At 35.1% G+C, this 24,831-nt stretch overlaps 1 protein-coding gene across 1 annotated transcript; it reads left to right on the forward strand.

The window, feature by feature from the left end:
- The first annotated feature begins 20,648 nt into the window (after positions 1 to 20,648).
- LOC133806033 (zinc-finger homeodomain protein 1-like) lies at positions 20,649 to 22,553 on the forward strand. Its single transcript, XM_062244170.1, has one exon. It carries the CDS (start codon positions 21,115 to 21,117, stop codon positions 21,901 to 21,903), a length of 789 nt encoding a protein of 262 aa, XP_062100154.1. The 5' UTR covers positions 20,649 to 21,114; the 3' UTR covers positions 21,904 to 22,553.
- Positions 22,554 to 24,831: the final 2,278 nt, after the last annotated feature.

Below are 24,831 nucleotides of genomic sequence, written 5' to 3' on the forward strand. Positions count from 1 at the left end.
ATATACCTAACATTATTCATATTGTATATGTAAAGGTATGTATTTTGAATATTTTCTAATTATAATTTAGTTCCACACATAAAATGGTTGATGTTTTTTTTTAATAGTGTGTTTCATAAAAGGGTATAATTTAGTCCTTTTCATGCAGAGTTATGGGCTATATATGAAGGGGTAAAAATGGGAAAGTATATTCATCTGCATTGGGTGATTTTAGAGTCAGATTGCACTAATGCAATTAGCCTATTATTAAGACATGAAGAGAGATGTATAGATGCCGATGGTCTTCTGCAGAGTATACTGAGTTTTATGCCTTCCTTTACTACTTCGGAGTTTCAGTTTGTTCCATGGACATCTAATAATTTGGCTCATTGATAGCCCAATTGGCTTTATCTACTAAAGGTTGTGGCATTTGGAATGGAGTTTATCCTCCTGATGTATATTCGACATATGTTGCTGATATATCAATTTCAGTTCTTTAACATCTAGTTGTAATGGATCATTTCATTTTCAAAAAATAAAATAAAAGGGTAATATCTTAACAAACATATTGATATATGAGTAGTCAAAATGAAAAATGCATAAATACTTTTTATAAAATCTAAATTTAAATATATAATAACCTTATTGTGTATTCCTTTTGAGTAGTTATGGTTTACCTCTTAATTAATGGATTTTGTTTTTCAAAATATATATAACTTTCTTGTAATAATCATTAGTGTTTCTAAAAGGTAAATACCATTTTGGACAGTGTTGTGCAAAAGTTATCGATCGTACTCTCTCTTTTGTTAAATGACAATTCAGATATTGTATTTTGCAAAATAGAACAAAATAATACCATAGACTCAATTTCGGTCAAAATATTTTTCAATATAACCAAAATGCCCCCATATATTATTAATTAGTTAATAGTATAAACAAACAAATTCAAATGAAATAAATATTCAAAAACAATTTTGTTTATTATTGAAATATATTTAAGTAAATTAAAATGTACAAATAATTTTAATAAATAAAAATCAAAGTTACATATAATCCAAAACATAGAAACTTAAATTAAAATCATATATAAAAAGTTGAAACGGATTAAACCAAACAAAAAAAATTAAAGCCTACTTCAAAATCTAGTCTACCCATTTGGATGCTTGGTTGAGAAAACTTGAAGGTTCATCATATTTGAGAGTCATTTTTATTGCTGGTTAGAAAACTTTCTAGGTTCATTCTGGGTTTGAATCCCAGATACAAAATTCATTAGAATTCATCCTTCAAATCTAAATTAAGCATCAACGCGCTGACAAAAGCGTAAACAAAGTTGAAAAAACTCAAAATCTAACAAATACCCCCCCCCCAAAAAAAAAAAAAAAAACTCCAAATACTTCAGAGTAACAAATGCCCAAAAAACTTAGGTCTGCTCTTCCTTGTCGTTCTCATCGAATGTCCACTCATGGCCTCCGCGTGCCCATGTCAAGATCTGCCCAAGCTTCATCGTGATGCTTTCCTCCAAAGTCTAGCCATGACCTCCCCATAATGATGATTATGAGACTACAAAGCTTAATCTAAAATCATATATGGGTTTTCAAATTGTTTTTCTACCTTCTGCCTATTCTTCTTCTTCCTCCTCCTCTTCTCTTGCAGCGAGAATTTGGGCATGAGTAAAGAGGATCTGAGTCTGGCCCCTCCACGCAAGGCCCATCCATGCATGGCTCAGAGTGAGATCTATCGACACTCCACACACGGCAGCTCCTCCTCAAATAGATATGAAGCGAGACTGAAGCCCATGCCCCTTGGTCTCTGTCAACAACAAGAACTTACGAAAGAGAAGAAGAAAGTTGCGAGGTGGACGCCAAGCTTTCCTTCTATTTTTGAGATTTGGGATTTGGTGGCAAGAAGGAGGCAGCAAGAAAAGTATGAAGAAGTAGAACCATAATAAAAAAAATATGAAGATTATGTTTTAGTTTATTAGTTTTTATTTGATTTTCTATTTTATATTAAAAACTATACTTAATTATTTAATTAATTCATAAATTAAAAAAAAAACTGAAGGTATTTTGGTCATATTAAAAAATTTTTGACCAAAATTGAGTTCAATATATTATTTTGTTCCATTTTACAAAACGCAGGGTTCAAATTATTATTTAACAAAACAGGGGGTTTGATCGGTAGCTTTTGCACAACAAAAGGTCCAAAATGTTATTTACTTTTTCTAAAATATATATACATTTAATTATAAAATAAAACATCCATTCAATAAGTAATAATATTATATTCTACAAAAATATCTTTTTTATAAAATGGCATTAATACCCATAGTACATATAAGGTTTACAAAATTATAAACTCATTATTTCCCACTCTGCCTCTCAAACACATACATTTGACAAAAGTCACTACAAGAAAAAGACTCTACAACGACGACAAAATTCTTCGCTGTAGATCAAGAAGTCGTCGCCGAAATGGCGTCGTTGTAGGTCCGTATGTATAGCAATCTACATCAACGACAAAATGCAGTCGTCGCAGTGGTATTTTACTACAACGTCTGTAATGACTCAAATTTCCTAATAAGGCTTAGGGCCTTGATTATGAGGCTGGGAGGGCCATAATTGATTTATTATGCAATTAAATGATTATATGCATGTTTAGGTGTATTAAATATACATATGAACTTATTTCTGATTAATTGGGTGATTTTCATATTTTGGCCATTTCGGGTATATTTTGCATATATGTGGCATGTGTGTGGTGCTTCATTATTATTTGGTTATGCTAGGCTTACTTAGCACAAGATGATCCTAGGAGGTAAGCTAGTGGGAAAGTCACAACGGGATTTATACTTGACTCGGAGTGAGTCAATGGGTATTTAGCACATTACTAGGATATTGGGTAATGGGAATAGATATTTGATGATAAATTGGGAGTTAGTAAGATCAGGGGTAAATTCTAGGAGTTTTAACTATTTTACCCCCGGGGGCATTTTCAGGACCCCGAGCATTAGGATTTGCTGGAGGTTACTTAAGCTTGAAGTAACCTGTTAGAATTATAAAACAACGTTCTCTCTTCCTCCCATTCCCTTTTCAACACCCGATCACATTTTCAAATGAAACTTGAGTTCTAGGACTCGGATTAAAGCGAGGATCGAGGCATGACGATTCTATGGAAGATTAGAAGCTTATTATTTGGAGGATTTAGTTGGGAAACAACTTAATCGGAGGTAATCCAAGTTTTAAGTTCTTAATTTTTAATGTTTTTAAGCTTTGATTGGATTTTATGTTTTGATGAGTTTTTGGATGAATTGAAGCTTGAGTTTTATTGATTTTGGGAGATTAGGTTGTTTGGGAACTTTAATTTTGAGATTTGTATCGGTTGGGGTCGGATTTGGAGCTTTGAAGCTCGAAGAACACGAAGTTAGAACCCATAAATCTGGTTTGGGCGCTATAGCGCTAGGTTGGTAGCGCTAGGTGCTTTTTGGGGGTTTTGATTCTGCCTGTAGCGCCCAAAGGTAGCGCTACATAGTCTTCAGAATGGGGTTTATTGGTACTTTTTGGGGTTTTGACCCGAGGGCTCAGGGGATGATTTCACCACCCTGTTTGGTGGGATTGGAGGTCCCGATAGCGTGGGATTGGTCCCGGGATTGGGTTTTGGAACTTGAACTCATTGAAACACCATTTATGGTTGTGACTAGGTTATCGCTAAGGGCTTGGAAACAGGATCGTGCTTGTGGCTCGTTTATTGGTAACCTGTGCTTGGACCAAAGGTAAGAAAGCTGCACCCAGTATGTGATGCATGTGATGCATGAGATACATGTGATTAGGGCATGACATGAATATTGAATATGAAATTGATCAGAGCTTGAGTCTCTGTAAATGTCCATGATCATAATTATGCTAGTGATTGTTGAGTGAGCATGTTGAATGCCCTACATTTGGATATTTGACATATGATATATGCCTGGTTGCATTGCTTACTTGTGTATTGCACTGACCCATGAGTCAGCAATCGACACGAGTTGTATGGTATTGGCTTAAGAGTCAAGAACATCATCGATGTGTTCAACACAAGCCGAAATGATTAGATCTAATCGACATAAGCATTGAATGAATCATCATGAACATTAATGCTTGACCGACCTCAAGTTCGATGAAAATTAAAAGCGCTTGTCTAGTCTAAAGGCTAGTTACTTAGAGTCAGGGCCAAAAGGCTCAGGTGACAACAACTTCACATGGCTATGGGTGCTGAGCTCAAGTTCGTGACTCACTCATCAGTCACTTATTTGATTAGGGTGCGAAGCCCAAAGTGTGATTCACTCATCTGATTAGGGCTATAAGCCCCAAAATGATTACCAGAATCTCAAAGTGCTAATCACTCATCTGATTTGGGCTACAAGCCCGGGTATGATTACCAAAATTATAAAGTGATATTCACTCATCTGATTAGGGTACGGAGCCCCAGTGCGTGACTTAATTATCACTTATTTGAGTCACTTATTTTAGATGGACACATTGACCATCTATTTTCATTATGATTTGATAGTCATCAATACAAAGGGCATGGCCCATAAATCATCTATACAAAGGGCAGGGCCCATAAGTCATCCATACAAAGGGCAGGGCCCACAATTATTATTTGGATTTATTTGCATGCATGAATAGAGATATTATTGCTAGGCATGCCTATTATGATTTGGTAACATGTTATTATCTGTTCATGAGCATATTGAGTTTTCTTGCTAAGCTTCGGCTCACGGGTGCTATGTGGTGCAGGTAAAGGCAAAAGAAAGCTAGACCATCCTTGAGTTGGAGAGCTTAGGTGACGATGTGTACATATGCGGCTGCTCGACCGCCACTGTCGAGGATTTAAAGAGGAAATAGGGTTAAACCCTATTTTGTCGCTTAGGTCGCGGCTGGTTGTAAATATTTTATTGTAATTAACATTTAAATTATATTTTGGGATCCCAATGTATACAGTAAACGTTTTAGTGAAACATTGTATCTTAACCAAAAAATTTAACCATAAGCTGTTAATCACACTTAGTTACACAATTATGGCCAAATGACTCGATTAGCGAGTTTAGTACTGTTTTAAAATGCACACCGTAATGGTCCCTGGGTAGTAGGGCGTTACAGCGACGACATATCGATCGCAGTAGGGAATCCTTTTTTTTGGTTGGACTAGGATATTGCGACGACATGTCGTTGATGTTGGTGGTTGCAAAATTTGAAAATTTGAATTTCAAAAACTCCTACAACGACGACATGTGGTTGCTGTAGGTCCGTCGACCGCCCCATCTACAGCGATGATATGTCGTCGTTGTTGAAGAGTGCGTGGGTTTATATGCCTTCAGCGACGGCATGTCGTCGCCGTAGTGTCACAAAAACTCAAATTTTCATGTTCAGCGTGCACCTTACGGTGACGGCATGTCGTTGCTGTAGGTATACAATTTTCTTACAAAAAATAAATTAATTATATTGATTAAAATTTATTTGTTAAAATATTAAATATTAATTAAATAAATAAAACCAACTTATTTAATTAAATAATAAAACCAATTTAACAATGTCCATAGTCTCCAAAATGTGAGATAACAAAACATAAGTAGTATTGTCTCCAAAATTAAAAAAAACACACACAAAATATTAATAAGTTCAAAATAGTAATATAACAAAACTAAATGTCATCAAAATCAATTCCAAAGTCATTATCATTAGACTGTTGTGGTGACTATGGTGGTGGCTGTGGTGGTTGCTGTTGTGGTGGCTGGGGTGGTTGTGGCTGTTGTGGTTGAAAACTTGCCATCATAGACTATATCATATGCATGTCAAAGTTGACAGGCTGAAATTGTGGAGCTTGAATGTTCAGATTTGTTGCTTGCAAAAATTGTTGCATTTGCTGGAAGTTGTTGTTCTGGGCCATAAAGGCTTGACTGAAGTGTTGAATCATGGACTGGAAAGCCTCAGGTGGTATCGTTGGAGGGCCAACTGTGGTGGACGAAAACGGTGATGCCTCTGATTGTGAAGAGGATCCAGTGGCGCTTAAGGCAAAAGTATTAGTGCCCTTCGACTTGCGTCCAATACCTCAGTTGTGGCCACGACGTTGACCAAGTACCTTTGAGACAACTTGTGTCTCATTGACACTGGTACTTCATGCTTCAGATTGCGATTGAGATTGAGATTGAGATTGTATCTGTACTTCTTGCTGCAAGACATCTTGCAATTTAGAAACAAGACAATTAATACATAATATAATTGAATAATATACATATATACAAAACATAAAAAGTTACTTACATATGCATCCTTAGCATTCGTGCTCACTCATCCACGTGTCGGATGAGTGTGCATGTCATGGAACGTATCGATAATGCTAGGCAGTTGCTTAGTCTGAAGATTCATCTTCAGAAAACAAAATTTAGTTAAATATTGAAATTATTATTAAGATAACTTAAAATATTTCAAATTATCTATATATTTTTATTTACCTTCTTAAATCGAGCAGGAGCATAAGAAGTCGATCCATGGAGACTTGGATACTTCTGTTTGCTCTATTGGCATCATTTGCCTTTGAGCGCGCCATCAACTGTGGAGTGGTGAAAAGGTCAACCAACTTCTGCCAACTCTCGTTGTCCATGTCCTCTGGTAGATTCTTTCTGGCTGTCTCGATATCATCATACCCACCATATTCATCGAAGTGTCTTTCTCTTGCGACCTTTTCTATCCTTGTAGTGATCTTGAAACTCTCCCTCAATCCCAATCTCTATCAGTCGCCACTAGAGCTGTAAATGTGGGCCGGCCCGGCCCACATTTTCGTGTCTCTAATAAATTCGGGTCGAGCCGGGCCGGGCCCGTATTCAATTCGTGCCGGGCCAGCCTATTTTTGAAAGAGTAGGCCCAGCACGGCCCATGGGCCTGGCCCATGTCGTACCGTGCTCGTGCCATGTCGAGCTGACCCACTTTCCTTATTCGGGCCGGCCAACTTTCTATATTCGGGCCCACTTTATTATTGCCAAAAAATGTGAGGATGGAGAATTGAACCTTCCATCTCCTCTTTAACCATCAATGGACTTACCACCAAACCAAGTACATTTCTTTGTTTAAATTATACTTTTTAACAATATTGTACACAAAATTATATCAAAGATAATTATTAGAATTTTAATACCTACTAATAAATGCTAAAAAATTTAACTCACAAATCTTAAAATAAATTAATATAATTATAAAAATATAAACATTGAGAAAAATAAGACTTCTATTATCATTTTTATTTATTAATAATTGATAAATAAAAATTTATTATGATTATTAATGTCAAAATATCGGGCTTTTTATCATGTCGTGCTTTCGGGCTAGTTTGTTCGTGCTTTCGTGTTGTGCCTTCGGGCTTGTCGTGTCGTGCCGTGCTCAGGCCCATGTCGTGCTGTGCCATGCCAATTTTCAATTCGTGTCGTGCTTGGCCCATATTTTTTTTATGTCGATCGTGCTCGTGCCGGTTTCGTGCCGTGCTAGAAAGCCCGACCCGTATTTATAGCTCTAGTCGCCACTCAGGGAGAGCTCAGAGAAGAATGAAAAATTCTTTCAAAAAAAATGGTGAGATTTTTTTAATTATAAAAAAAAATAGTACATGTGAATAAGTAGATAAATTTACCTCAAGCTTTTGCATCAATCCAATCTTGTGCTCATCCGGAACACTCTGCCACGAGTTATAATATAACGAGACATGGTGAACAATGTCCCAAAATCACCAACTGCTTTGCAGGTTCCCTCTTTCAGATTAAATTATAGAGCCAACGGGCCTTTATTGTCATTGACGAGCTGCTGCAAATTTTTGGATCGAGACCGACCTCTTCTTTTTGCGGCAGCCGCTGCATATGTTAATTAAACAATACAATTAAATTGAATAAAATAATAACAATTTGCCATTTATTGATAAAAGATAGACTAATTATAGTATATTACCTGACTCACAGGAAGTAGGAACTCGCGTGGGATCTGGAGGAGGATCCGCTCCATCACCACTATGAGAACGAGCAACAGTAGCAAACATATCTTTGCAGTTTAAATAATTATTAACTTAAATTCAGTTATAGTTGGAGGTTAATTACATAACTTAAATAATTTCAGTAATGCAGTTGAAACTATTGAAAAACAAACATTGTTGAGAAAAGTCATATATTGATTGAAAAGTCTTGAAATTAAAACATATACATTAAACATACAAATATGAATATGCATATGCATATGCATAAGAAAATATTATTCCTCATCAATGTCGATTCCTACATCTTCATCTTACTTTCTAAATCATCTTCACTAGTTTCGTCATCATCATCGCCATTGATGAAATCATCATCCCCATCCGGAACAGATCGAGACATTTCCCCAATTATGCTGGTGTGACCAGGTCAATCCAAATGCATAATCTCCAACTCTCCCAATTCCACAATGAGTACAAAATTTGATGAAGTGCTATCATGCACGACATAAACCTCGTTATCATCATCAATACTTGTATGGTCCAAGATCTTTTGATGATTGACTTCTTCTAGTACCTTCAAATTTTTGTTTCTTGAAGGATCTTCCAAGTAGAAAACTTGTTTTGCTTAAGTGGCGAGAGTAAACTGATCGTTCTTGTACCATTCAGAATTAATTATGATACTAGTTATGTTATTCTCAGTCACATTTTGACCCTTGCTTGCATCGGTGTTGAACCATTTGCATCGAAACAATACTACCAAGTAACCATGGGAATAACATAACTCTACAATCTCCTCAAGTTGAACATAGAAAGTGAAACCATCAGTTCCTGGTACCGAAACTCCACTATTTTGAGTAGTATGTCTTTCGTCACGACTATGGACCAAAAACTTCACATTATTAACAATGCAAGCCGTGTAGGAGTATGCATTCTGATTGGACCCGTTTGCTAAAGCAAATAATTCATCAGTACACTCAGTTGACTGTACTTGTCGCAAACGACCCATTTATATAGTATGACACAAAAAAAGAAAACACAATGAGATGAGTATTAATCGATACGAATTTTGTAAGAATTTGACAGTTTTGATAATTTACCTTCAATTTAAACTAGCTAGGGAAATCTTTTGAAGATTTATGTTTGAATTTTCTCAGAGGCATTCACTGTATAGCGTAAGGATTAAGGTAATATAATAGTTTGCCATGAATTAAATTTAATGAATTCATATATGTGTTGAGCTACTTACTCCATATATGGTTGGATTTTAGAGCAATTGTTGAGTACAAACCACTCCGCTTCTTTTCGATGAAGATAGTCAATGAATATGATTTTCTTTTTGCTACTTGAACGACATTGTGATTCAAAAACAGACAACTGTCTTTTAGGAATAAAAATATTTGCATTTGTTTTTGGACGATTAAATTTAGTCTGAATATATTGCGAACAAAAAGTCAAAGCTTCATCGACAACATAACCCTTCACTATAGAACCTTCAGGGTGTGCCTTATTCCTGACATAATTTTTCAACTTCTTCATATATCGCTCAAATGGATACATCCACCTCATGTAAACTGGTCCTCTGATGATAGCTTCTTGTGGTAAATGAAGAATTAAATGAATCATTATGTCAAAAAAGGCTGGAGGAAAAATTAACTCCAACTTGCACAAAATTTGTATCACTTGTTCTTCTGCATTCTCCATGTCCTTAACAACCAATGTACGAGCACAAATTTGCTTAAAAAAATTGCAAAGCTCAATGATTGTGCTTTAGTTCAAGTTCGGGCCAGTAATCAAGATCAAAGAAAATACTATTTTTACTCCAATTAAGCTCTTTTGGATCTCGCTTTCTTTTCACACCCCCAAACTACTAACATGTTTACTTGGCAAACGATCTGGAACATGCGCTAATTGTTCGAGTATGTCTTGACTACTGAATTTTCTTGGAGGACGTCATTTTTCATAATTCCCATCAAGCAAGCGACTCTTCCTCCACTTATGCGTAGATGATAAGAATCTTCCATGACCAACATAAGCCATCTTCCCAATTACGCGACATGAAGGAGTGTCTTCGTTGCATGAAGGACATGCCATATATCCTTGGCCACTCCAACCAAACAAACTACTATGGGCTGAAAAATCATTAATAGTCTATAATGGTGTTGCACGTACTATGAATACATTGTTCGTTGCAGCATCTCTGGTTTGAATTCCTTCATCCCACAACTCCTTCAATTCGTCTACCACAGGCCTCATAAAGACATCCATGTCCTTCCCAGGTGATTTTGGACCGGGAATCAATAAGGTCAGCATGAATGATGACTCTTTCATGCACAACCAAGGAGGCATATTGTACGTGCAGAATATTACCGGCCACATGTTGTAAGATAGACTCATGATACCGAATGGATTAAAACCATCAGTAGCCAAACCCAATCGAACGTTTATGGGTTCTTTGGAAAAATCAGGATATCTGGAGTCAAATTGTTTCCAAGCACCCCCATCAACAGGATGGTGCATCACACCATCTTCTTTCAACCATCCCATACTATGCCAGGTCATATCATCATTTGTTGTATTCCTTGAACCATAAAGACACTTCATTCTAGGAGTCAAAGGGAAGTACCGCAAACTTTGTGGGTGAATTTTTTCCCCTTTGTGTCTTTGTCAACCCATTGGCTCTCACCACATACAGGACAACTCTGTTTTTGGGAATTCTCTTTCCAGAACAAACAACAGTCGTACTTGCAAGCATGAATTGATTGATAACCTAACCCTAACTTCCTCGTTTTTTTTCTTAGACTCATAGAATGAAGCCGGAATAATCTTATTCTCTTTCGGGAATGCAAATTTCATAAACTTCAAAAGTTCATCAAAGGAACTATTTGTCCATTTATTCATAACCTTCATGTGCATCATCTTCGCCAAGAAGTTCAAGGAAGACAACCAAGTACAACCAGGGTATAACTCAGCTTCGACCTCTTGAAATAGGTCATCAAATTGATTCTCCGCACTATTGCCACCACCATCTAAAATTCCTTTATTTACGCTTTCTTCGTTGGTGTCTTGTTCACCAATAATGTCATTGATGATGTCAATCATCTCATCAGTCACAGGAGCCCTGTCGTTCACTACTGGAGGCATGTCAACTTCACCGTGGTAGGTCCACTTCATGTGTCACTGCAGAAACCCATATCTGTGTATGTGAGCCTCCACCACATCCAATTTCTGATTCAACATATTGACACACTGAACGCATGGGCATCTGACTTCTCCCAAAACATTCACATGATCATGGCCATTTGTATAAATGCTTGAAGACCATTCCAAAACTCATCAGAGTTGCGTCGTCTATTAGTTATCAAACTATTGTCAATCGTCATAACTGATTCAAGTGGAAAATAAATTATCACAATATGATAATCATAAAAATCTACCTTTATTTGCTAATAATTTTTTTTATCACCAAAACACTAATTTTTTCAAGTAAATTGTGAAATTTTATGAATAAATTATTAAATTTTGTGAATATATATTATTGTTAGTTATGAATGTATTATAAAGTTTCGTTATATAATAAATATTAAATTATAATCATTATTTTAATCATAATTATCAAATTCTTAATATAATTTTTACTTTTTATTTTTTTTTAAAATAGCAATAAAGTTTAATTATTATTTTAATTTTAAGAGTATAGTTAACTTAATTACCTATTTTTTCTAGATATATTATCAAATAGTATGAATATATTATAAAATTAATTAAATAAATAAATATTTAATTATAAATTTATTAATTTACCATTAAAGATTATTATTTTAATTTCTACTTATTTTATAAAAAAAATATTAATAAAGTTTTATACTTGTAAAATTATTATTATAATTTACACTTCATAATTTTTTAATTGCTTTAAAATTTATTAATTAAAAATTTTAATCACACTAGTTTTAAAACTACTTTGTAATACTTAGTTTTTCAAAATCTACAAAAATTTCAGCAGCATAATGACTGTAATCTAGCTTATCCCAAAATTTAAAATTTGCATAAAAACATATAAACCAGTCCCAGAACATACATATATTATAAACATCTAATCATATTAATCTAACATACCACACAATTTAAAAATATAATTCACATCCACATTTATATACATATAAACATATTCACATATATTCACATTTATATACATATATCTAACCTATCATACATTTTTTATAACATAATATTTGATTAAATTAAATTAACATAAAAAAAATTAAAAATCACAAATATAATTAAATTAACAATACAAATCTAAAATAAAAAATAAAATTCAACACTATCTAAAATAACCAATTATCCAATTAAAAACATAATTTAACCATTAATCAATCACAAAATATTTTAAAAAAAAAACACATATATAATCAAATTAACAAACATACAAGTCTGAAATGAAAAAAAATAAATTAACACTGTAATGTCTCAAAATTCCTAATGTGGCTTAATGCTTGGATTAGGGGGCCAGGAGGGCCATAATTGATTTATTATGCCATTGTGTGATTAAATGCATTACTATGTGAAAGATATGATGATAATTGCATATATGTATATTTATGTGCATGTCTATGATTTATGGATGAGACCACATTATAATGTGGATTTGTTCGAGCCATTCAGCATGAGACGATCTTAGAATGTAAATTAGCGGTTTGGTCATAACGGGATTAATTTCCGGGCTCGGGGTGAGCCTATAGGTAATTTGATGCTTAGTATATTACCAGGAATGAACGGGTAATGAGATATGATTTACTTATTATTTGAGAATATTAGAAATAACGAGAATTGGAAGACGTTAATTATAATTAGCGGGATAAGTGGAAAATGACTGCTTTGCCCTTGGGTGGTTGTTTAGGAGTTAAATGGGCTTAGGGGCATTTTGGTCTTTTGACCACGGGATAGATTTAAGTGGCTGGTTGTAGAAGATTTCAGCAGCCAAAACAGAGCCTCTTTCCTTCTACCTCTTGATAATCTCTCTTTCTCTCATTTCCTTTGGAATTTTGAAGCTTAACCTAAGGATTCAAGCTATGAGATCAAAGTTTGGAGACTTGGGACCTTAGTTCAACCATTGAAGGGGATTCAATTATGAGTTTAAGGTAAGATTTCAGTTCAAGTTCTTGGTTTTTGCTCTATTTTTCAGTTGGTTTTTAGTTGATATTTTGGATTGAGTAGTTGGGAATTTCATGAGGTTTTAAGTGTTATAAAGCTTAGGTTTTCTTGGTTGAATGATGGATACGTTGTGGTGATGCTTGGGTGTGATTTTGGGATTTAATTGGTGAAGATTTTGGCTGGTTTGGATTGAGAAAATGGGCAGGGGAGCTGGGTTCGCTGGGTCAAGTCGTGACCAAGTTCATGCAAGTCGCGACTTGGACCCAAGCTAGAGCCTCCCCTGGGTTCTATTTGGCAGGCGCGCTGCGACTCACTAGGCCAAGTCGCGGCCCGCCCCTGGTACCCCAGACAGATTGCTCTCTGTCTTGGGGGTGCGCCGCGACTCACTAGGCCAAGTCATGGCTCGCCCCTTCCTTTTGTGCCAGGGAGGAGTTTTTCAAGGGTTTAGGCTCAAGGGTTTATTTCCTAAGGCTCGGGATCGAATCTACTAACCGTTTTAGTACGATTCGAGGCCCTGAGAGTGAGGTTTTAGATTATGAAGCTTTTATTATTTATTTTTATTGATGGGATTTCATATTGGTTAAGACTAGGTGACTGCTAAGGAACTTAACGACTGATCGTTCTTAAAGGTCGTCCTTTTATTATTTCTCGCTCAAACCAGAGGTAAGAAAACTGCACCCAGTATGTGACATGCATGGTTATTGACGAAGCATGTTAAGTGCTCTATATATTGACATTGATTGCATAGTAAATGCATAGCAGTTTTGCTTATTAGTGTATGGAAATGACTTATTAGTCAGAGAACGACAATGGTGTTTAGTATTGATCCTGAAATGTGACTTATCAGTCAAGTTCAGCGGTGATATGAGCACTAGTCGTATGGTATTAGCTTAAGAGTCAAGAACGACATTAATGTGTTTAACACAGGCTGAAATGATTAGATCTAATCACCATGAGCATGAAATGCTTGATCGACCCCAAGTTCAATGAAAACTAAAAGCGCTTGTCTAGTCTAAAGACTAGTTACATAAAACCAGAGCCAAAAGGCTCAGGTGACTGAATGTCACGTGGCTTAGGGTGCAGAGCCCTAGAGATAGACTTATTAGTCATCTATTAAGAGTATGACTTAATAGCCACTTATCTGATTAGGGTGCAGAGCCCAAACTGTGACTCACTATCTGATTAGGGCTGTAAGCCCCATAATGATTACCATAATCATTTAGTGATATTACATACATGCAGTAATAAGTTTTCTTGCTGAGCCTTGACTCACGGGTACTATGTGGTGCAGGTAAAGGGAAAGAAAAGCTCACCCAGCCTAGTGTGGAGAGCTTAGGTAGCGATGTGTACATATGCGGCCGCTTGACCACCACGACCAAGGTGTTTCTCAGAGGAACTAGGGGTTAACCATATTTTTGCCGCTTAGGTCGGCGGGTTGTAATTTTTACACTGCAATGACCATTTTGGATTGTAAATAACTTTGTAAACACTTTTATGGGCCCATGTATAGTTTTATGTTTTAAATAAAATATATCCATTCCTTTTGATCGAGATTTTTCACATTAGCCTATTAATAACACCTAGATGCACGTTTATAACCAAATGACTCGTTTAACGAGTTAAGTACTGTTTAAAGTTCACAGTAACGGTCTTGGAGTAACCAGGGCATTACAAACACAATCTAGAATAACTAATTACACAATTTGAAAACATAAATTAACACTTTATCAATACATTAATCAATCACAAAAAAAAAAAAAAATCAATACAAAATTTAAAAACAACACCTAAGGGCTCGGGTTGGGGAGTTATCCAAAGGCAAGAGCTCAGGCTCGGGCTCCAATGAAATCTGAAAAAAAAAACAAAAACCCATTTATACCAAATACAACACATATATTAAAAAAAACTACAATTTTAAGGGCACAATATAGAGTATGGTATAGATTCACGAACCTCACGAAAAACTGCAAAAAAAATGGGTTGGGGGGTCGTCCTACGGCGGCGTGCGGCAGTATGAGGCAGTGGAGAAACTCTGGAAGTTCAAAGTTTTTGCAGAAAATGAAGAAGAAGGCTATGCCTGGGGGGTTATATCGCTGTGACCTATAGCGACAACATGTTGTTGCTATAGGTAATGACCAGTCGTCGCTGATATCAAACACACTGTTTCACTCAAATGGACTCGTTGCTGTAGGATTGTTAATAGTACGCAAATCATCTCGTGTGCTACGTGAAGACGACAAGTCGTCGCTATAGACAGTGAAAATTTGACTTAAATTTTTGGCGGTTTACTTTTCCCACGTTTTTTTGGTCCTATTGTGACGACATGTCGTCGCGATATAGTACAAAATAACTGACCAGTGGATTAAATTGGACTCTATAGAGAGTGAAAAATAGGCAACCAACTCTTGGCGGTTAAGTTTCCTCCCTATCCTATAGCAACGACATGTTGTCGCTCTAGAATAACGTATTTCCCCCATTTTTTTCCACGAGGACTCTACAGGGACGACATGTCATCGCTATAGGGGTGCAAATAGGCAACCAACTCTGGGCAGTTGAGTTTCTTGAGCATCCTAAAGCGACGACAGGTCGTCGCTATAGACAAACATTTTTCCTTTTTTTTTTCGACGAAGACCCTACAACGACGACATGTTATCGCTGTAACGTCAGCACTCGCCTCGTGTTCCCTCCAAATACTTGGTACCCTATAATGACGACTCGTTGTAGGGTTCCATTAAATCAACACAAGGAAAGTACATTATTAGATTATATTTTCAAATTTTGATATACTAGTAGAAGTTGTCCTTAAAAAAATTATTTATTTTGAACAAGGTGAAGAAAGTATTCTTCCCCTAAAAAAAAGACAGTATTCTAGAAGTATATATGCTCACAGTGAACTAGATTAGAGTTCAGTATTGTATCTTAAAAGTCAGGAACCTAATGTATAGGTTTCAGAAGCATGTTGCCTAGCCAGGATATAGTACTACTATTAATAGAACCTATTATTACTCTTATTATTATTATTATTGAAAGCACACCACAGGAAATATAAAATTAATTACAGAAACATCTTGTAATTATGACTTTGAGAATTTGAAAAAGATGAGAAAAAAAAAATAAAATTAAACAATCGAGCTGAATAAATTATATGTTAGTCAAAACTAATCAACTTAGGCGGCAGTGTACTATTAAGTAAAAAAAAATTAAGTTTAGGAGTTAATTACTCAAATGGAATATATTTGGCAATTATATAAGCAACTTAAGTTTGTTCCAGCTCATTTCTTAATTTCGCCTTTTAAAAATTTAAGAACCATGCATTTTCATGACTAAATATAATATATAAATATACCAATTTCTCAATCGATGTGACAGATTCATAAACAAGTTTTTGACTATCGTAATAAAAATTAACCGCTAGTTAATATTTTATTATAAAAAAGTTTGATATATCTTAGCAAAAAAAATATTGTGGTTGAAGGTGTCTAATATTGAAGTATCAAAGTTATGCAGTTAATTTCCTTTGACACTATTTAAGCACACATTTAGTACCATATCAAGTAGTGTTTGATACTTTTTTTAAAAATATCTTATAAGATTAATCTTTTAATAGAAGTCTAAAACAAAGCGAAATTAGATTATAGCTTAATGGCCATTCTATTACATGAACTTATTGTGATTACGTTACAGACGCAATTACAAATATTGTATACTTAATATACAATTAATTAGCTATATATAAATATGTATGGAGTTCAGTTTCTCAAATATAATCTCTTTTCAACTCATTGAACCAAATTCGTGGAAAACTTTGTTAGCGAACATGTGGTAAAAAAATTGATATATAATGTTGTCTTAAAAGGAGTTAAATATATTTTTGTCAAAAAAGAAAAGTTAGATATATCTATTAAAGATAAAAGTTGTGATCATATAGGGAAACAACAAATAATGGGATTGTGCGAGTAACTTACCAAATTCCTGATTTGGGACACTGATCATCCATGTACACTATTTAGCTATCTATACAAATATACTACATTTCAATGATAAAATTCATAAATATTAATGTATGGGGCTCTTTGACTCCATCACGAACAAATTTAAATGCAAAGGTTGACTTTACACACACAAATATATATATATATAACCATGTATATATATTATAAATGACTAAAAATAGAAAAGGGAAAAATAAAGAATTCCGATCGATTATTTAAGTAAGCAGTGGTCCAAATAGCTAGCATTCCCATCCCAAATTTTATATTTATATATATATATATATATATAGAGGATAATTCTTCTATAGGGTTTCATTTTAAGCTCTTCTGGCAGGGCTCTTAGTGTTTCTTGACCCGTGAATAGTTTTTTGCACGATTTTTTTTATGACCGTGTATATTGTAGCTATTTAGAGTATCCTGCAAATTTTTAGAAAATTCTGAATAGTTTACAGTACTGCAAACTATGTTCAAACATGTTTTCCACGCGCATAAAAAAAATTAGTTACGCGTACAACAACATGTTTGAATCAAGTTTTCGGTACTGTAAACTATTTGGAATTTTCTAAAAATTACGCCAATGCTCTAAATAGCTACAATATACACGGTCATAAAAAAAAATCGCGTCGAAAACTGTTCAAAGGTCGAGAACACTGAGAGCCCTACCGGTAGAGCTTAAAGTGAAGTCCTTATAGGAGAATTCCCATATATATATATGAGATTTTTTTATGACCGTGTATATTGTAGCTATTTAGAGCATCCTGAAAATTTTCAGAAAATTCTAAATAGTTTACAGTACCGAAAACTAGGTTCAAACATGTTGTTGCACGCGTGACTAATTTTTTTTATGGGCGTAGAAAACAACATGTTTGAACCTATTTTCGGTACTGTAAACTATTCGGAATTTTCTGAAAATTTGCAGGGTGCTCTAAATAGCTACAATATATACGGTCATAAAAAAAATCGCACCGAAAACTGTTCACGGGTCGAGAAATACTGAGAACCCTACCGATAAAGCTTAAAGTGAAACCCCTATAGAAAAATTGTCCTAGTATTCATAAGGTCATCAATGTCAAATAAAAATAATTGATTGGGATAATATTGGACCGCGCGGAACATGTATTTCAATAAAATCTGACTAGGAAAGAAAACAAAATTTGAATGAGTGATAAAATTTTTTAACTCTAAAACAATATATCAATGTTGTGGATATATTTATGATTTAAAAATTAGAAGGGAGTAAAATTATATTCCTTTAGAAAACAATTCAATCATTTTGAAGTTGCTCCCCTAACTATTCATCTTTCCATTAATTCCACGTGGTTAATTATATATTAACATTATTTAATGACCCATATATAATTTAATAAATTAATTGTATTTTTTTAAAATTAATGAGTTTTTGTGAATAAAATACTAAGAAAGTGTTTGGTATGAGGTTTGAGTTTGTGAGAGTAGAATTAGAGAGAGTTTAAAATAAAGGAATGTGGAACTCAATTGTTAAGACTACCCTTAAATTATACTAAAAGAATGAGACACATTTAAAATCACAAACCCCAAACCATTCAAAATAAATTTATCAAACATAACTTAGATTTGACATTCCTATTCACATCAAACCAAACCCAAGTCATACCAATACCAAACACCCCTAAAGATCATTTTAATTCAATATCACTAGAAATCAAACACAATAATTTGTACTTCACTATAATTAGTCCAACTTTCTACCAAATTAACAATAAAATTCATTTATATTCATAATCACATTTTTATTCTAAATTCATTTCACTAAACCAATGTTAAGGAAGAAGTCTGGGGAAGTTTCCAACTCTCCTGGAAAGAATTAATCAATTAGCTAAAAAATTTAATACTAATAATATTATAAAGAGGCATTAATCTAGGATGAGCTATATATATATATATATAGTGACATGTCACAACTATAACACCTCCTTTTAAAAATAAAAGAAAATTAAAAAGACAATTTGAGAATGTATTGAAGAGAAAAATCCAAAATCAAAACTTCCCAACATAATAAAAAAAGTTTCTTAAAAGAATTAAAATGATAGAAGTTGAATCTAGCCAAAATTTTACAATTTATTTCAAAAGCAGAAGTATAATACAATTAAAGAAGAAAATTTCTCTTATTAGTAAATACATGAAAAGAAAAAAGAATTACATAGCGAGGACTTGAGATATAAGGGAGTTCTTAACAATTGTATAGAATACAAATGAAATATTGACATCTGTATGTTCCAAAAGTCTAGCACTCTATTATCGTTACATCTTAGTACCGTGAGAAACTCAATTAATTCATAAATGAAGTAATTGATGTTATCAAAACCATAGGTTCAATACATGAATCCCTTTTTGGATGTAAAAAAAATAAAAATAAAATAAAAAACTCCTGGATGTTACATGACATTGTGACAGTTTAATTGTGAGTAAGTTAAGTTTTGAATATACATTTGTGTCTGTATATACACAACTGTAAATAAGATTGGGTACAAGAGAGAGAAAGAGATGAGAAGAGACACCAATAGAGTTTGGTTCAGAGTGGAAACATTAAAAGCGTACGTATCTTACTTTTTATTTTTATTTTTTTGCAAAAGAAAAAAGAAAGGAGAGATGTGATGGGCTTTTCTCACAACATTATTTGTGTCTATGCATTGTTTAGTAACTCAAAAGCTGGGGTGTGAAATCTAAATTGAATTGAATTGAATTGAGATCATGAGATGAGTGAGTGAGTGATGACCCCAGTTCCCCCAACACCACTGTTCAACTGTCATTAGCTTCACAGCCAGGGGCGCGTTCTTATCACGCTCTCAAGCCCTCGGCCGTGTTATCCATTCGGCCACTCTCTCACTCCCCATCTTATCAGTTGTTTTGTTTTGTATTTTTTTTTTTTAAAATATGTATTTTTGTTGGTTTGTGTTTTGAGAGACAGATGAATAATTAAATGGGGTTTGGGTTGACGCCAAAAAGCGCGTCACGCATGTCGGAGAAGAGCGCACGTAGGCAGCTCGCTGCCTTAAATGCCGACAATTTATTTTTTCCTAAGTAATTCCGTGCCATTGTCCACGCAAACAGCACACTCTCTCTCCTTTCCCACCCTACAACGGACCTCCATCTCACTCAACAAGGCTCAGCCCCACCCGGCCACTTCCCCCATCAATACTCTGATGGGGTGCTGCACGCGTCGCCGCACGCGCCGCCTCTTTCTTCTCTTCCAATTTTTTAAAAATATTTTAAGTATAAAAAACATGGGTTCCACACACCGCCAGTTCGTTTCAGGTATCAGGTACGGGAATGCGTGCAAAGAGAAAGACACACATCCGGATACCTGACCCGCAAGGTTTCGGTGCAGTCCATCGTTTTCCTACGCGCTTCATCAGCGCGTGGATTTTGCTAACTAGAAACTACATCACACATATATTTTATATATAATATAATATTATATTATATTGCTTGCTTGACTACTTGTTGTTGCGCTTTGCAGGTGATAGTCGTACGATCACTTACGTCCTCACGCGACTACTGGGAATTTCTTTATTGCATAATTTTTTTAAGTTTTACCGCGCAGTGAGTGAGAGAGAGTGACAAAGATTTGGAATTGGAATTTGGAAGAGGTGAAAGTGACCGGGTGAACCGGTTACCAATAACGGTGTTGGTAGAATTCAGAAAACGGGAAAGTATATGAAGGGCTTTGAGGGACGACAGCTCTTTTTTGCAGAGAAGCTAAACCCAAAAATTATTTCTAATTTTAATAAAAAAAACTAAATTAAATTAAATTGATGGCCACACTCTCTCCCTCCTTTTATCTTCTCCTCTGAAACTATACCCAAATTCTCTTTTCTTTTCTTTTCTTTCTTTCTATCACTTTTTTTTTTGGGTAGCTAGCTAAGTACTCCAGCTTAGTTTATATATAAGTTGGTTGTGGTTATTTTTCATTTTTAAATTAATTTATTTACAGATTTTTGAAGTGGTGGGGGGTTGTTGATCAATGGAGTTCGAAGATCAAGAGGAGCACGATGAGGAGATGGAGATGGCGGCGAGTTACGACTCGTTGGGTAACTCGGGATCAGGGCGAGTCAAAATGCCGAGTTCGGGTGGAGTAGCAGCAGCTGCAGCCGGTGAGGGGGTGATGGCTCAGTCCGCGGCTCAACCGAGGAAACCGAGGTACAGAGAGTGCCAAAAGAACCACGCCGTGGGTATGGGAGGTTACGCCCTCGACGGTTGCGGCGAGTTCCTAGCAGCCGGCGCCGAAGGCACACTGGACGGGCTAAAATGCGCTGCGTGCAGCTGCCACCGTAACTTCCACCGCAAGGAGACCGATTCCGTCGGAGGTGGAGGCGGACTAACGGCAGACCCTTACGGTGGTCCCCTTGTGCCCCACCACTACCCTCACCCACAATTGTCGCCTTACTACCGTACTCCCACCGGGTACCTCCACGTGGCGCCGCACCATAGGCCGCTGGCTCTACCCTCGACATCAGGCGGCGGAGCCGGTAGTCACAGCCGTGAGGACCAGGAGGACGTTTCGAACCCGAGCGGAGGAGGAGGAAGCGGATTCGGGTTTGGGTCTGGGTCGTCGAATAAGAGGCGGTTTCGAACCAAGTTCAGCCAGGAGCAGAAGGATAGGATGTTGGCTTTAGCGGAGAGGTTGGGTTGGAGGATTCAGAAGCAAGATGAGGCGGTGGTGCAGCAGTTCTGTAACGAGACTGGAGTCAGGCGTCAGGTGCTCAAGGTTTGGATGCATAACAACAAGCACACTCTTGGTAAGAAACCCTAGAGAGATGAGATCATTATCATATCATAACTAGAAACCCAACAAAAACAACAAGAGAAAACACACAAGGGTGAAAATGCTAGCTAGTATTAGTAATATTAGCTCATTAAAGCCAAGAAAATCCAAAAAAAAAAAAAAATTGATCATGATATGAAACTATTAGTTATCATCATGGGTATTATGTTATTATTCTTGGTCCCAAAACTCTAAGTAGGTTTAGGTGTAGTTTTAGTAGCTAAACGGAATGAGAGGGTGTTGTTTTTTTCTTTCTCTTATTTAAAATTATTTAAGTTAATTCTCTCTATCTCTCTCTACCTTTGCACTGAAAGAAAGAATTAACGTTGATGGTACGGGTTCAAGGTTTTGAAGCGGGAATGTGTGTATGTTTATTGTTGTTGCTGCTGCTGCTGACTGATCAGTGATCACTTGTCGAGAAATTCTACTAGTTTTCTCGGGATTTTATTTAGTTTTTAGGGTTTTTTTATTTCTCTCTCTCTCTTTTTTTTGGGTGGAGTTTTGTAGTTTTAATGAATGGAACATTTGATCACATCTTGATTCAGACTTAGATTATTGCTGATGGTTAAATTAATATTCGACAATGTCCTTCTATATCTTTCTATATTATTAGTGCATGGAAAATCTATTGTTCCGTACTCATAGTTTTCTTTATTTATTGTAAACTAAGTATTGAGATGCAAGTAGTTCTTACTTAACATCAGGAGTTTGATGATGAGCCTGGAAAATGTTTGTTATTTGAGCGTTTTGAGTTCTAAGATGGAGTAGTATACGTTACAGTACTGTATGTGTAGCTTTTTTTTTTTGCTGGAAGTACTGTGTGTATAACTTGATCTCATTATCATGACCTCATTTGTAAGTTTGTATAGTTTAGTGAATTGTTTTGGGAGGCAAACGTGTGCGAAGCTGCATTTTCCGTTTAATGCATTTGTTCCTACGTGTTCGATCTCGTATATGTGTCTGTGTCACTGAACATTTACTTCTTCTAACTGATCTTTTTCGTTTCAATCCAAGTAAGACATCACTTTGTTTTTGTTGTTTTGGATGTATTATATGTGGATATCATAGCATTCAATGAGCTATAGATATAGCCTATGTAGCTCTAGTTTAATTAATTTATTGACCCGTTTCTTTTCTTCTTTTTCTTTTTATACTTATATGTATCAAGAATAAAGATCCTTTTGGTTGATTGGTTCTTCATTCATACTAATGTGATCTCATAGCTGGGATTTTTTTTCTCAGAACTTTTGTTTGCTGCGGCTTTCATTTTCTTCTTCTTCTTCATCTTCCAGGAAACTCTTTAATTACTTTTTGATAAGTCTTTATATTTTATTTAGTTTATAAAAATTATTTTTTAAATTTCCCTTGTGAAGGTTTAGGTACTAGCTACTAGCATTGGGCAACTTTAAATGATCAAAATATTGAAACTGCAAAGGCTGATCATGGGACCTCTTCTCTGGTCTTTTTCTGTTGCTAAGTCTTTGCTCTTTCTTGCATACTACCCTTGCACATTTACTTTTGCAGAAGTCTGTACAGACAATGATATTTCCTTTTTCTTTTCTTTTTTCTTTTTTCCTTTCTATTTTATTTTTCCTTTTCATCAATAATTACATAATTAAAATAATTATAATAATATAAATGCTGCATGTTATACCATTACTACTATATTGTTCTTCATCTTAAAATCTAATAAGCCATGTTATGTTACTACACAGTAATCTGTTGGAGAAGGTAAATTAACCACTGATAACTTAATTATCGTATCACTATATTAATTTTGGAGTCACCTGGGGAAGGACAAACAAAGCTGAAAGCTTTTTTTTATTTTTTATTTGGAATTATTAAAATTTATTTACTTTTTTTTTCTTTCTTTTGGGAACGAGAGTATACACAACACACTAGCTATAAGAACAGTTACAGTAAGTAAGACTGTTCTCGTGTAAACTCAAATCCATATGTTTGTAGAAAGTTGATCAATAGATCCAAAACGAATATATGTATGTATGTATGTGTGTGTTATAGTTTTCTGATATTAATATTATATTGTATAAAGGGAACATGTGGGCACTCCCAGCAGCAAGAAAAATTCGCATTTAATAAACAAGAGAGGGACACACAGCTTTTGTCTGTAAATCCTCAACCACTATACTCACTTGATGAAGATTCAATCTTTTGGTCCATAGAATCCATTTCGATTCCAAGAATCTTAATTTATTGTTTTTGTGAACTCAACATTCAAAACACTTGCGCTCCCCATTAATATTATTATTTCTTATATGAACTTGTTGAGAAAGTTGGTTTTTGTGTCCCAAAAGGGAAATTTCTTAAGTAGTCGTAGTGCTTCTTCATTAATGATCTAATAATGGGAGGGAACGAACTCATTTATATCTATCTATGTATATAAATATATATATATATGTGTGTGTGATGTAACAAAAGGGACAGCACATGGATATGTGGCCATGTTTGAGCTTGATTTTGATGATGGAACCTGATTCGATCTTTCTGGGATGTGTGCGTGAATTTTTATTGGCTCTTTTAAACAGGACTAGTTCCATTTATGGGATTTGATGTTTCATGTAGCAAGATATATACTTATTAATATAACGTTTTATGTTGTTTCAATTAAAATTGTATGTAATCACAAGAAACTCTCTTGATCAAGATGCTTTTGCGTGTTTTGGGGCAACTGTAGTATCAGTAAAAGTTGCTTGCTTGACTGACTACTGGTCCATATGTGGAAATCTTGGTCAAACTCTAGTTAGATACTATTACTAAATTAATTACTAATTGGTTACTGTTTTTGTTGGTTCTTTAAACGATATTCAAGGAAAAACAATCCGAATTCGAGGGGCCTAATGACATCAGATCGATGTGATCGCAAAGTGGGTGATGCGATATGAATGAGAGAATTGA

The sequence above is a fragment of the Humulus lupulus genome, chromosome 1 (assembly GCF_963169125.1).
Source record: "Humulus lupulus chromosome 1, drHumLupu1.1, whole genome shotgun sequence".
NCBI lineage: Eukaryota > Viridiplantae > Streptophyta > Magnoliopsida > Rosales > Cannabaceae > Humulus > Humulus lupulus.

Coding starts and splice junctions, on each gene's coding strand:
- LOC133806033 (XM_062244170.1), top strand. CDS start 21,115: ATGGAGTTCGAAGATCAAGAGGAGCACGATGAGGAGATGGAGATGGCG.